A 14,652-nucleotide genomic window follows, 5' to 3' on the forward strand; every position below is an offset into this window, starting at 1 on the left:
TAGATGTGGCTAGGAGTATGTGCTTGTTCCTGTCAGGCTTCACAATATTTTTACTTCTGTTTTGAACTTGGTTGTTTAAATTTGTTCAAATCATGAGATACAACAGATTTTTAACGTTAATTAATGTCCCATGATTTATTTATGTTTATGAGTGCACTTTGCAGTGTTCATCCTTTAAAAGGTTTGAGTACTTTGTATTAAAAAAGGAAGGCAAAAACACTTTCCATTAAAACTCAGACTTCAAAATTAACTTTACTGTTGGTGCTTTGGTACCATTCTTGGTTTCTTTGGCCTTTATCTTATTGAAGCTTTTGAGATACTATGAAATTGAACACAGAGAGCTTAAAACTGCATTAGATTTTGGACAGGCTAAACAAATTTCTTTTTAGGAGGGCTGTGGAGCTTAATGAGGCATAACTAATGGTGTTCCACTTTTATCGTTCTGTGCCGCAACCACAGCATTAGTACAGACTACCATTGATTCCTTGCTACAAACCTCTTGAAGTCCTAATCAGCTTCTTTGGTACAAGTTTTCAGGCCTGACAAGCCTATTGTAGGGCAGTGTCACTGTAGGTCAGTAGTTATTAGTTGCCACTGAAACAGTTTCTTTAACTACTTAAGACTGAACTGAATTAAATGCAGAAGGGACTCAGAGAAGGATTATGGAATCTGCAGTCCAATAAGTGCCATCGAATAGAAGGAATGTGACATGGTTTGATAATAAGGGATGTTTTACATGCGATCCTTCATTGATAGGTTGTATGCCCTTAAGTCAGGCTGACTTTACAAACTTAACCGTACCTGTGAAAGCTATGAATAATTATATTTGTTTGCATTTGTGGAAGAATAGGAGTATCTGTGAGATCCTCTGAGTTTCTGCTCTTAGGCAGATTTTTTTCCTTTTCTTTTTTTTCCACATTTTATTTGCAAATGTTAACCATTGAAAATATCAGCTTTAAAAGAATTTATTGAGCCCTCTGCAGTCACACTTGCCATGGCAACCATTTTGATCCCTGTGGAAGTTCAGCTCCCTTGTCCTGTGCTATGTCAACGTGGCATATTGCATTATAATTGAATCTTGCATTAAGGACTTCAATATTAGTTTGTCCAGGAGAGTTGTTATCCCCACACCCTTACATATATACAGTTTGTATATTGCCATTTTGTGAATACTGCTACAGTTCTGTAATTATTTTTACAGTGCTATACATTTGCCATCTTATCAGGCTGTTTAATTTTGGAAAGTAGAAGAGTTTCTTGGTTCACATGCAAGTAGTTCCTTTCTGACAAATTCTGTTGTTTCCCACTTGAACATATCTTTTTTGGTTTTATTTGCCATAGTGGTCTGTCTCTTCAGAATCTTGTCAGAGGATTCCTCCTGCACTTGGTTCATGCTATAATGTTGTTAGAAAGTGATCACACGCTGGTCCTGATACATTTTGCAGACATACAGTGCTGCTTGGAGAGCTTCATTCATGAATTAGAATTACAGCAGTGTATTTTACAATGCTTTCCCCTCCTGTCTTGTATTTTGTTGCACCTCTGGGAGTTCATGAAAAGCACTAACTTGCCAGTCTTAGTGCTGAGGATAAGTAACTTTGCCGTAGTTTTGGAATGTATTTGATTTGGGGAAGAAGGGTGTGCAAACAGATGCTTAGGGCTGACATTGAGTTAGTTGCCATACAGAGATAAGCATAGAGGTTTAAGCAAAAGTTTAAACATAAAGCTGCATCAGGGCTACCTACCTTTAAGAAAAAATGGTCAAACCAGTTGAACTCAGCCCACCCCAAAGAGTTTTCCAGTTTCCCACTTAATTCCCTGGCAGCTGCCAGGCCAGCAGTGGGCTGTGTGGTGCTGCACAGCTGCTGTTGTGTGCACTGCTGGCCCTGAGTCCATTGCTGTGTACTGCTGCTTCAGGTGCTCAAAAAGCAACCCAGAGCTGCATGGAATTTCTGTTCTCTGCCACTTAGACTCCCAGGAAGAAAGCAATGGAGGGAGAGGCCAGCCCCAGCTCCAGCCTTTTCAGATGAAGAGGGTTGACAGGAGGTTGCAATATACTTGATCAAGCAAGGGATAAGCGAGGAGCCTGTCCCTGCCAGAAAAGCTTTGAGCCTTTGTGCTGTTTCTGGGATAGAGTATTGCAGCTGTGGCTAAACTGGCTCTTCTTTCATAGGCCTGAGTGGAAAAAAAAAAATCAATAGTGTAAAGGTTTTTCTTCATATCCAGATGATCTTGTCTCCTGCATGAGATTTTCCTTTTCTTAAATTTAGGGATGCATTCCATATATAGCAAGTTAAAATAGAATTGGTGAGTAGTTGTTGAACAGGGACACCTTTCAGCATACTTGAAGGGAAACAGAAGGTTATTTTATATTCTTGCCTTCAATTTTTGTATATTTTCTACCAGTTTTCCTTCCTAATTGGAAGGTTGTAATCTAGTGGTTAAGCAAATCCTTTTGCCTAACCTGTTCGTAGAAGAAATCTCCTAGGAGGCTGACTTTGTAACACAGATATGCTTACTATATAAAGTTTACTGAAACTGTATTTTAGCTATTCTGTCTGTATATGCATTAGTTTAATTATTAGTTGATGTAACTCTGGGCAGTGTATTTGTGTAACTCTGACAATATGGATTCAGGTGATATTTCAAATAGCACAATTTTTTGTTACCCACAAGGCACAACTTTACTGTGTACAAATCTCCACTCTCAGGTAACTTAAATCACTAATCAATGCATCTAATAGATGGACATAAAGTCAATTGCTATGAGACCTGTAGTTTCCTGAGTTGTTTACCCGATGATAATGTAAAATTTTGATTTATAAAAATAGGATATAGCTCAGTGAATTAAGAGCAGCAGAAAGGTGTAATCTGCTTTTCTGACTTTAAGATCAGAATATGTACTGCACCTTTTTTTTTTTTTTTTTTTCCTACTACGTTTATCCCCGGGAACATGTAGTTCTAATTGATCATCACCAACTCCAGTGCCCTCCTTAAGAGGGCCTTGAGACTAAAAATGCTAAATATACTGACTTTTCACTAAAAATCGCTTTGTAAAATTGAAACGTTTAAACTCTACACAAAATGCATATTAATGTCAAATTAAATTTGTTTTGAAATTTCCCATTCCAGGCATATAATAAAAGTTTTTGCCTGTTAATTTTCAGGGCTGAAATTATTTATCATAAAGACTTGCCAAAGTCATAGAAACTGATGAATGACTGATAAACATCTAGAACTGGGGTTGTGTAGGTAATTCAATAGACTTTTTCTTAGGCTGAGCAGTATATTCTTCCTGAAGAGCCTGCTGTCTTCTAAGAATAATGAAAAATATTAATATTCAAAACAATCAAAAGGAATATCTTACATACAATACTGATTTTGAGTGGCCCCTGAAAGTATAATGTGCTGTGAAGTTCAAATATGATATTGCTCTTTCTAATGCATGATTCAGATAACATCATGCATTTCTAAACATCTCTGAAGCTAAAAATAAAAATGCACACTTCCGTGTTGCCATTTAGCTTTTGTGTGAGTCATTTTTAGTACATTTGTGGCCCATCATGTTAATCAGTTGCATATTGATCAGGGTTAGAGCAGTGCTTTTATAAGCAGGTATCATTTGTTTCATTTTGGAAAATGGTAGGGGGAGGCGTGTTTTGGTGGTGGTTTCTTTTTCCTTTTTTTTTTTTTTTTTTTTTTTTTTTTCAATTCAAAAATTTAGCTCCATTCCATTTGGGTGAAATTTGTCGCTCCCTCACTTGCCCAAAGCTGTGTTTGCTTGCCATGGTGCAGCTGACTACAACTACTGCCTTGGTCAGCCTCTTCCTGAGGTCATACCTCTTCCTTGACTGCGTGTGTGTTCAAAAGTAGATATCAAACTCAGCCTCTGGGTAAGGTTTGTTTGTCCAAAGCTGCAGTCCTACCAATTTACTCGAAACAAATCTAGGGAAGGGATTCTTCAAAGACAAGCAAAGCAACTCTCAGAAGTGCAGCAGGTAAATATGAAACGCAGTGCTCATGCTCAGTGTGTTCCCACTGCTGTCTCTCAACAGGCTATCCACACACTGTTCAACAGGCTCTCTTAAACAGGGGTCAAAAAAGATTAACTGTTTTGACTAGCCAATATTGTCCATTACAACAATATATTCTACTGCAAAGCACAACTGCTATGATTCCGTAAGGAATTGTACCCTCACCAGTGCTTAGCTTTAAAGATTATATCATGGCTATATCATTTTTCTAAATATTTTTAATCAAACAACGATTTGATGTATTATACCTGTTGCTTTATAATTGTAATGTTAGAATAGGTACTTGAAGGCAATTAAAAACATTTCTTGCTGTTAGTAATCCGGATGGCAAACTAGGTTATAATGGATGTTGAATTTGCGTTCCCATATAAACTGTACACCAAATGTCAGTCAGTCCATGCCAATTAGTGCTTATGTTGCTAGGTCACCGATGGTCAATTGAAAACGGCATCAATAGAACTTGAAAAGGTTTCTTCCCGATCGGACCTTCTGACATATTGAGCAGAATAATGGATGGGAAAAAGCAGCCAAGGCCCCTACCCTAGATTCAGAATACTCGCAGTAAGAATTCATTTGCAACCTGCATTAACTAGAAAGAATGGACTCCCAGAAAGAGTCTGGACATTTAGAAAAGAAAGCCTCATTCTCCTGTATTGCACATGTTTACTCTTTGGATGGTGTGTTACGTTTAGCTAACTTGATGATATCTGGGTTTTAATCAACATTCAAGATCACTGTGGATGAACTGGCAAATTTGCCTCTAAAATAAACGATGGACAGAATCCTTTCAAGGAATTTGAAAAATTATGGGTTGTAAAGTTGCTTATGGTAATGCATGGGTCTGTAATGTCTGAGCTGTGGTGACGGAAGCAGGGAGCAAATGTGGCCGTTTCGTAAGAGAACCTCAGAAGTTGTTTTTTTTCCCCTATTTGTCTCCAGTGATGTTGCCATCTGCAGTACCACTGCAGGAGTGGTTGGATGTGACAGAGTTCAACTCTGAGGCAAATGGCAGCATGCATCAAACTAGGACGTAGAAAATTTAGATTTTGTAGTATGAAACTCTAACCCTGCGAGTTAAGCTCATGCTGCAGTGTGTTTCTTCTCTCTTATAGAACTGCTGGAGCTGCCCCTCTGCTTGCCTGGAACCGCGTGCTGCCATCCCAAAGTCAGTACCAGCCGGGTCAGTACCAAGGGCTGGGCGGACCAATGAGTTTACCCGCAGAGACCTGAAGATCGAATGGACAGGGGAAGACAGGTATGAAAACATTGCCTGACTTTTTCCTTGTTTTGCTCTCCTCCTGAGTAACACTTTCATGCTGTGTGGCAGAAGGGTGTGAGCGCAGCATAGGTGGGGCCTTCCTGAGCTGGTTTTAGTCTGATAGCTATGTCACCAGTGCAAGTACTGACAAATAAGCTTCCCTCCTTGTCCAGTCCCTCTGCGGGTGCTTGTGGCAAAAGGCCCATGCCATCGTTGTGCTGCTGCTGCTTTTCATTAAAACCAGATCAAGTGTGTTACCAAGTCATACACGTCTTGCTGCTTGAGAAATATAAGCTATCGTTATCTTTTTTGAAAAACTGTTTAAATGTTAGACTCTGGTGGCCAGAGAGATAAACAGGACTGTGAGAGTACACGTGAAAATAGCTTTGTGTGGTTAAATGAAAACAAGCAAACACAGTAAGAGGACCTCAGCCGAAAATTATAGGTAGCTTTGTCATCAGTTCCTGAAAATGCAACAGAATTAAAATACTTAAAAGCAGCAGCTTGTTTTGCTTATGAGATATTTCTTGTGTGTGTATGATCCCAGTAAAAATATAATTTGAATACACCTGTGTGCTAGAAAACTTTGGCATTACCATGCTATTTTCTAGTTTTAAATAAATTTCAGATATTTATATTAAACTTCATATTCTGTCAATGTTTTTGTAAATCAGAACTAATGGGGGAAGAGAGAAGAACACTCACTGCTTGCTTACAGCACTATTTCCCAGTCTTTATATGGAAACTGAGGCACAAGCAACTCGAAATTTGCTTTCTGTTGGGACCTGGTTCTTTGGCTACCTCTCATAACGTGCTCCAGACAAGTCACTTTTTAGTTTTATGATCTTAGTTTTCTTTTCATCATCCCAGTCTGCAAACACGTGTTACACGGTGTGATGCAGAGTCAGATCTGGTGATTGATTTCTCAAGTTTTCTCCTATTTTTCCATGCTTCTGGAAGCATATAGTGATTTTCATGTAGGTCAGAATTCTGTCCTGCGGTGTGTGTTGGATACATCCCAATCTCCATTGCTTATGCAGCGCAGGGGCTGCAAGCACAATCCATTTAAAACGTAATGTCACACAGCACACTGAAGTCTTACAACATTTTTACGACTTTTGATTCGTTGTCCACTTCATGTTTTTACTTTTCTGACTGGGAGACTCGGGTAGCATGATCTATCACCACCACTTTTGCACCATGACATTGTTACAGTCTGGGTTTTGTAAGGCAGCCAATGTAAAAAGACAGGTACTGTCAAACCTGGTCTGTAACAGAAGAGCCTTTGGCCTTTGCCGAGGAAGCTTTCTACAGAGTGCCATGTGCTTCTGTGTCTGGTGCAGATTGTCAGAACAGCAGCCCAGCAGAAGCAGCTGCGAGCCACTAATACCATTCTCAGCATTGTCTGCTGGCTGCCGGATTACATGTTGCTGCTGAAAGATCTATAGCCAGCAAGCAGCCTGCCCTGGTGTTCCCACTCTTAAACTCTTGTTTGGCTCTGCCCTTGTTAGCAGCAGTGAGATTCCTCCTTCACCCCTCCCCAACTCCTACCCTGAAGCATTTTAAGCGCCAGGGAGGTTTTTAAGACAGGAGTAAGGCTTGTCTCCAGTTCATTCAGTTGTGGATACTGGTGTTGCAGCAGGAAACGAGAGGCAAGTATACCATGCGCTCTTCCTCTTGCTGTAAACAAAATTAGGCAGGGTGTGTTGTGATCACTAAGCCTTAGTGGGGAAATGGTGCTCTAGGCAGGGGTTGAATCCTGGTTGTGTTGCCCAACTTGTCCTCAGTAGTTTTTCTCAGTATATTTGACATTTGGGTAAGGTATGTTGAGAGGATCAGTTTTCAAAAATCTTTCTTTTGAGTTACTCTGGTTTAGTCAAAACACTGGAGACAAAGAAATAAATGCATATTGCTTTAATACCTAATTGAAAAGTCTGTCTGCTACAACATACCACCCTGCTCCTTCATCCTAAGTAAGTAGGTAGTGGGTATTTTGGGGAGAGAAAATCGCACTGAGGCTAGTTTGTTTCTGACCATAAATCTTAGTGAATAGCAGTTGCAGCTGGACGAGGCAAAAATGAGCAGGAATTGCCTTAGAGGAAGGCCTGCAGCATGGGCACAGGGAGGGCACCCAGCTGGTCCCACCTGGGAGGGCATATTGTGGCGGAGACCTCGGGGCACCCAGGCATCCGCAGCCTGCAGGACTGACCAGGCTGGGCTGTGGCATGCAGCCTCTACCCACACAGCTCTCTAGGGGCTTGCCACCTGAACGGTTAAGTAGGAAGCATGATGCTGGTAATAGTGTAGCTCTGCCCAAAATGTATTCACCTGTCATTAGCATGGGATGTATCTGCTGGATCGTATTTTGAAGTTAACAGCTGCGTGGTTTATTTGTATTTGTGGCATGATGGTTATTAAGGAAAAGTATTTCTGGCCAAGTGAATTTGCTTCCTTAAAAATAATTATTAGCAATTATGTTGCTTTCCAGCTGTTTTTGATCTCCTTTTTAATTTTTGTTGCTAGTACTTTTTGTGTTAATTTTAAAAACTAACTTTAAGATGTCATTATTTCCTTGGGGGCTGACAGCAATGGAGTAAAATTAGAAGCTACCTGAAAGGGTTTAGGGTGCAAAACCAATAACTGAATGTAGCATTGCTGCCTGTAAATTTCAAAGCTTTAAAGCCTTGAAAAGGGATTCAAGTGGAAGTGGTGACACATAGCAGCATAAATAATTATCTTTGGTACCTTTCACCTCTGAATTCTTTTTTACAGCATACAGAACATGGCCTGAAGAGGTTAATAAACGCGCTGCTACAAAGTGCTTACAAAATTAATGCAACTGCCATGGATATAGGCTGCTCAGTGATAGTGTGTGTTTGTCGGTGTCTTTGAGGTGTTTCAGAGAATAAAAGAATAAATCCGATCGTGTTGCTCAGATGTTTGACATCGTGATTTAGCCTGTAATAATACGTAACCGAGTGTCCAGATAAATTCCTTGTGTAGCTGGTACAAGCGCTCCTATGCTGCACTTCTGTGCACATGCTGGCAGGGATCTCCGCTGCTCATGCAACTGCAAGGATTATTCAAGGGTTACAATCGACTTGGTTTTTAATTGATTACAATTAAAACCAAACAGACCATCTTCCTGTGAGTGGAAGCAGTATCTTCTGTGCATCTCTTCTGAGATTCTGTTAATAATAGGGTGTAAAAAAATTGTTTTCTGTTGAGAAAGTCCTTTTTGATTGTCTGATGCAAAACATGCTGCAGCTCACCCTGCTGTCACTGGTTTGCTCGCTGTCTTGCCAGTTTCAGTGGTTGTCTCTGTGCCCCCATAGGGCTGGCCAGGGTGCAGATGGATTTCTCTTTTAAAGCAGGGAGTGAAGCCCTCCTCGCCACCCCTGGCCATGCCCCATCCCACCGTGTCCTCCCCCAGAAAAACAAAGCCTCTATAGCTATTGTCAGCAGAATGAACTTTCTGGTCTCTGCAACAGATCAGGTTTTAAAATCATTTGAAGTGTTTCAAGGGGACATCTTTTTTTATTAAATTTTCCAACAGTTTTTTACGCTGGATAATTGTAAAATCAGATCACTGTCAGATCTAAATTTAAATAGAAAAATGTATCTAATGTGCAATAATTTCCAATGTGACATTTTGGGATAATTCACCTATAACTTAAAACGAGTGAGTGCTAAAAAAATGCTGCTTCTCTAACAAAACAGTTTCTTTTTTTCGTAAAGATACCTGTCAGTAATAATGTCCAACTTGTTTTAGCATAGGATTGCTTATAACTAAAACAAAAAATGGAGTAGTCAAGGGGAATTTTTTCTCCACAAAATAATAAAAATAAACCTGCCTAATCCTGCTAACAGCATACAGGCATCACAGGTAATTTAGTTCAGAAAAATTACACTTAGACCGTTTGTCTTTGTAAGAAAAAGTGCATATACTGCAAAACCCACATTTCTGTAGGATTTAAAAATTGGCATTTCAGATCTGCCTGTCAGGTGTGGGTTTTGTATGTTGTTGTTTTTTTTTTTCCGCTTTGTACCTTTTTGTTCCCAGTATTGCTGAAAGCCAGGAGTACGCAGTGGTGGTGTAGCTAGGAAGGAGCCTGTCATTGTGCTGTCTTGGTGATGGTTTTATTTCTTATTTAGAAACTATGCTGCTCCCACAGCACAAACGTAAGCATGGGGTTGGTGCTGTCCAGAGTTGCTCTCCTTTAGTGGAAGTTAAAGCTTGGTGCTTTCAGGAGAGTGTCTGGAAACGCTGTGAAGAGATGGGTCAGCTCCATCAGCGGTACCTTTCTGTGTAAAGGATGCATTGTTTCATTTTTGTATGGCGCCTAAAGCTCAGCTAACTTGTTTACTATGATGTTAATCCAAAAAATAAATGCTTGCTTTTGTTTGTTTGTAGGCATAATGGCCCCGGGAGGCCCTACCCGCTGCCACCTCCCTCAGGAAGATACAGCTGGAATTAGCTCTTGACTTTTTTTTTTTTTTTTTAAGTATAGAAAACGTCTGTTGTTTTTGTTCTTTTATTAATTGGAAGGGGGGAATGGAATCCTGTAGTTTAAAAAACTATGATACTTGTTTTAAAACGTGCACATTTCTTACTGAATTGAATTACTTTGAGGGGTGGGGGGCAGGGGCTGTGTCGCTTTGAAATAGTGTATTGCAAAATACGAGTAAACTAGATTTGCTAATTTGCTTGTGAGACATTTGATGAGGTAGGAGTGCTGTTTTGTCTTTATTATGTGTACAAGCTGTGCTTAGCTATGCCTGTCAATTTGAACTCCAAACATCCTTTACTTCACACATAAGAGCCTGAAGCCAGACACGGAGTTTTAAAGAATGCACAGAAATCGGATTTTATTAACTCTAGGAAGACACAGCAGGCAGTCTGGGGAACACGATGTTTAAAGACAAGTCTGTCAGTATTCCTTATAAGATGCTTCTTTGAATTTCTCATAAAAAGAAAGAGATTTTTGGACTTTGTAGTTAAAACATTTCAACTTTTACAACTTGTGCCTGTTTTCCGACTTCTGTTATTGTAACATAAACAGCACAGAAGGTGTATTTGTTTGTTTTGATAGATAATTTAAAATCGCTCCAAGTATGGAGTTTCCATTCATTTTAGTACTCTTTCTAGGGTTTCCATGTGAGTGTACCAATCAGTAAATATTTTTATTTGCTTTATAAAGTGGCTTTTGAAATTCTAAGCTGTATCGAGTGGTTTATTTCTTTCCCCCTCCAGAACACTTTTGTATCTGTGTATATGCGCACACATTCCCTGTTATTTATTCAAAAAAAAAAATAAAATTGCATGCAGCCTCCACAATAGTTAGTAAACCTTTGTTTATTCAAAAACTCAGCAGCTTTCTGCTAACAGTAGAGCATCCAGGTAGGTGAGCAGGTTAAAGCTGATAACCTCTCTCTTGGTTGTGCCACCTAACCTTTTTCATTAAACACGCGTATCATATCTACCAGTAAATGTGGAAGTTTTGCCCGCAGGGGTGTAATAAAAAGGGTGCTTCTTTAGCTCTCTCCTTGGAGTGGTTTTCAGCCCCTTCCTCCGTGGCCCAGATGTTGATCACCAGCACCAAGGAAAAAGCCCAGACTGCTGTAACCTTGGGAGGAAGAAATCACAAAACTGGATTCATTATTTTCAAGTGATTGAGGTGGAGTGGAATCCTTCATTGTAATGCAAAGAGTTTGCCGTCTTGCATGGACCTGGAAAAATGCTCGCAGCGGCCTCTTTATGCGCAAACCTTTAGGTCTCAGAAAATAAATTTTGCTTCTCGGGTGGTACAAAACCGGTGGCAAACGCCAATGCTCGTGCAAAGGTGGTGGCCGGGAGCGAGGCTGGTCACAGGAGCGGATGCCCCTGCCCCTGGGGAAGGACCCGGGCTGCAACCCCCGGCTCTCCATGCCGGGCGAGCCGCGTCGGGGTGGGATGCGCCCGCGTGGGGTGAGGTGGGGTCCCCCTGCCCGGCTCTCCGCCCCCCGGGAGCAGGTTCGGATGGGCTCCGTGCCGCCGCCGCCGGCGGGGATGACCCGGCCCGAAATCCGTTTTCTCCGGCCCAGAATCGACCCCGTGTGGCTCTCTGGGCCCGGGTAGGGCCGCTACGCAATCGGGAGTGCGGCGCGGAGCGGGGGTGGCCGCGGTCTGGGAGCGGGCGGCAGGGGCAGAGCTGGCGGCGGGGGCCGCGGGTGGGCGCCGGGAACGAAGCGGCGAACTCCTCAGAACACGTTTCCTTTTATTGGTAAAAGGAGGAGAGAGCAGAGAAAGAAAGAAGAAGGTAAAAAAAAAAAAAAAAAAAAAAAAGGAAAAAAACGGAGGAGAAAGTAAAAAGGAACAAAAAAAAATATAAAGGAAAAAAAGGAAAAGGGAAAAAAGAGGAAGGAAAAGAAAACAAACAAACAAAAAAAAAAGAAAATAAGGAAAAAGAGAAGCCATCGGAAGCTTCCGAGCTGCGCTTCTCGGCGCGCCCGCGGGGCAGGCGCGGCCCCGTCCCGTCGGGTCCCGTCCCCTCAGGTGCCCTCGGGCAGCCTGGGCCCGGCCGGGACCCGCAGCGGCTCCGCGACGCCGCGGCCCCGGCTCCCGACGGAGGCGCGGGCCTGCCCGCGCACCGCTACCGGAGCCGTCCTAAGAACGAAGAAAAGTTTCTCCCCCGCGATCCGGGCAGCGAAGCTCCAAGGCTTTCCGCCCCCGCCGCTGCGGGCCTGCCGCGCTTTGTCCCCGGGCTGCGAGCGGCCGCGGCCCCGGCGCGCCCCGTCCTCCAAAGACAGTGGCTGCTCGCACTGCCCGCCGCCTCCTCGGCCTCGGGTTACAATTCCATTTACCTTCAATCAAATAATGATGAAATTGCACTTCAGGGGCACCCTTATAAAATTAATTCTGCCGAGATAAGTTGCACTTCAGAGGATTTATTGTTGGCGGTCAATGGGTCCTGTAAGGTGTAAGCGCAGCGGCTCTGGCCCCGGGCGCAGTTTGCTTCCGCCGCCGGAGCGGGACCGGGCGGGGAACGGGGCGCGGATCCCCTCGCCGCCTGCCCGCCACATCGGGGCCGCCCCGCCGGGGCACAGCGCCGCGCACACGGGACCAGCGGGCAGCCGCGCACACCCCCGGCCGTGCCCGCTCCGCCGCCCGCTTCCGGGTGAAGCCCGTCTGCCAAGCCCCAGAGCGTCTAAAAATGAACGGGGCCGGGGTGGGGGGGAAGGGAGGTAGGGGCGGGAGGCACGGACGAGATCGGAGGCGGCGGCCCGGAGGTGCCGTCGGGGCCCGGGCGCGGGGCGCGGGGTCTACGCCGGGGGCGGCACGGGGGCGATTACCACGTCCTGCCGTACAGCAGGTTGGGCTGACCATGCCGCCGCTGTAGTCGACACCGACCGAGTCCATGGGGGCCAGGGGGGGCACCTGGCCATGCAGCGCCGGCGGGCTGGGCGAGAGCTCCTCCAGGTCGGCCGCCTGCCCCAGGGAGCCGGGTGCGGGTGTGTGGCGGCGGCGGGCAGCGCCCCGCCGGAGCCGCCCGGGGGCGCGGGCGCGGGCTGCCCGGGGGCCGGGGTGCCGCTGCCCGGCGGCGGGCAAGGCTTGCCGTCCTTCACCAACACGGGCACAGGCGACGCGGCGCGGCGAGTGCTGCTGGCAGAGGCCGCCGGCGCCGTCGGGGTGCAACTGCTTGGGCGGCCGCCTTGTCCTTGGCCTGGCGCTTCATCTTGTAGCGGTGGTTCTGGAACCAGATCTTCACCTGCGTGGGCGTCAGGTGGATGAGGCTGGCCAGGTGCTCCCGCTCGGGCGCCGACAGGTACTTCTGCTGCTTGAAGCGGCGCTCCAGCTCGTAGACCTGCGCCTGGGAGAAGAGCACCCTCCTCTTCCTCCGCGGGGCCGCGTGCAGCGGCACGATGGCCTTGGCGCCCTCGGCGATGCCGCTCAGGCCGCCCATCCCGGCCACGTTCATCCCCGCCGACGGGCCCATGAACCTGGAGACTGGGCGGGACGCGCGGCTCAGGGCCGGCGGCCGCCCCATCAGGGGGCAGCGGCCGCCCCCCGCCCGCCGCCGCCGCCCGCCGCCCCCGCCCGCCGCCGCCCCGCGCCCGCACTTACTGCCGGGGTACCGGGGGTCGCCGCCGGCCCCGTACCAGCCGCCGCCCGCCGCCGCGCCGCTCCTCATGCCCTCGGGGTAGGCGGGCAGCTCGCCCACGTTGCCCAGGCCGCCGTTGCAGTAGCCCCCGACGGCTCCGTGCTGGGAACTGGGGACACGCCGTGCGGCATGTGGTAGGCGGCCGCCCCGGCGGGGCCCGCCACGACGTGCTGCGGGACGGCGGCGGCGGGCGGCGGCGGGCACCGGCGGCTGCCGGTAGGGCCCCAGCGGCGCGCCCAGCCCGGCCGCGCCGTCCATGCCGCCGAACTTCTTGTAAGCTCTCCTCCATGGGGCTGAGGATGTCGGTGACCGAGAAGGGCGTCGTGTGCTTGGGGCTCAGCGACATGGCGGGGCGGGGCGGGCCGTGCGCTCCCGCCGCCACCGGCGAGCCGGGCGCTGGCGAGGCGCGGCGGCCACCAGCCCCTGGCCGCCCGTAGCTCGCCGTTTCTTTTAGCCCGGCGCCAGCTTTACGCCAGACCCGGGGGGGCGGAGCGAGCGCGCCCGGAGGGGGACAGCAGCGGCGGGCGGCCCCGTCCCCTCCCCGCCGCCGGGCAGCGCCCCCGCCTCCCGCCCCGGCCCCCTCCTCCCGGCCATTGTCCTGCGGCCGCCGACGGGCTCTTAAGCTCGGCCGCCCCGGGGCACCGCCAGAGCGGCTCCGGCCCGGCCCTTCCCGCAGCCCGCAGCCCGCGCCCGTAAGTACCTGCGGCGGGGCGGGCGGGAGGCGAGGAGCGGAGCAGCCCCCCGGACCCGGACCCCGGACCCCCGCCGCTCCCCGAAGCGCCCCCCGAAGCGCCGCCGCCGCGGATCGGCCTCAGGACGGCGCGGCCCCGACGGCGCGGTCCCCCGCTGCGGCCGGGAGGGCACGCACCGGGGAGCGCCGCTGCCGAGAGGGTCCGAATCCCCGCGCAGGAGGCCGCTCGGCGCCGTTTGTAGGTGGTCGGGTTGAAGACCTTCTGGTTTTATTTTTTGTTGCTGTCGTTCGTTCGTTCGTTTGTTCGTTCGTTTTGCGACAACGAAATGTCCCCTCCGGGCTGCCGCAGCCTCCGAGCCGGAGCTGGGCCGCGTTCCCCTCGCTCCGGGCTGGGGCGGCGAAGCCTGCTGCGCCGTCGGAGGCCGAGCGCTGCCTGTCCCTCCGGCCTGCTTGCGGACGGGGAGCCCGGGGCGCTGCTGGACCCTTCCCCGCCGCCCGCAGCCGAACTTCCCCGGGCCGGGACGCGGG

The 14,652-nt window shown here is 47.8% G+C and overlaps 2 protein-coding genes across 2 annotated transcripts in view; one reads left to right on the forward strand and one right to left on the reverse strand.

The window, feature by feature from the left end:
- The window catches only part of XRN2 (5'-3' exoribonuclease 2), a 50,047-nt gene extending 40,244 nt beyond the window's left edge, over positions 1–9,803 (forward strand). The window contains 3 exon segments of the mRNA XM_032183646.1: positions 5,147–5,246; positions 5,248–5,293; positions 9,712–9,803. Coding sequence (XP_032039537.1) covers positions 5,147–5,246; positions 5,248–5,293; positions 9,712–9,770 — 205 coding nt within the window. The 3' untranslated portion in view covers positions 9,771–9,803.
- Positions 9,804–12,620: 2,817 nt separating this feature from the next.
- On the reverse strand, positions 12,621–13,779 carry NKX2-4 (NK2 homeobox 4). The gene is given in 8 exon segments (XM_032185569.1): positions 12,621–12,649; positions 12,652–12,760; positions 12,799–12,911; positions 12,914–13,279; positions 13,397–13,535; positions 13,538–13,634; positions 13,636–13,709; positions 13,711–13,779. Coding segments are annotated over 8 exon segments (996 nt in total).
- Positions 13,780–14,652: the final 873 nt, after the last annotated feature.

This window comes from Aythya fuligula, chromosome 3 (genome assembly GCF_009819795.1).
Source record: "Aythya fuligula isolate bAytFul2 chromosome 3, bAytFul2.pri, whole genome shotgun sequence".
Lineage (NCBI taxonomy): Eukaryota > Metazoa > Chordata > Aves > Anseriformes > Anatidae > Aythya > Aythya fuligula.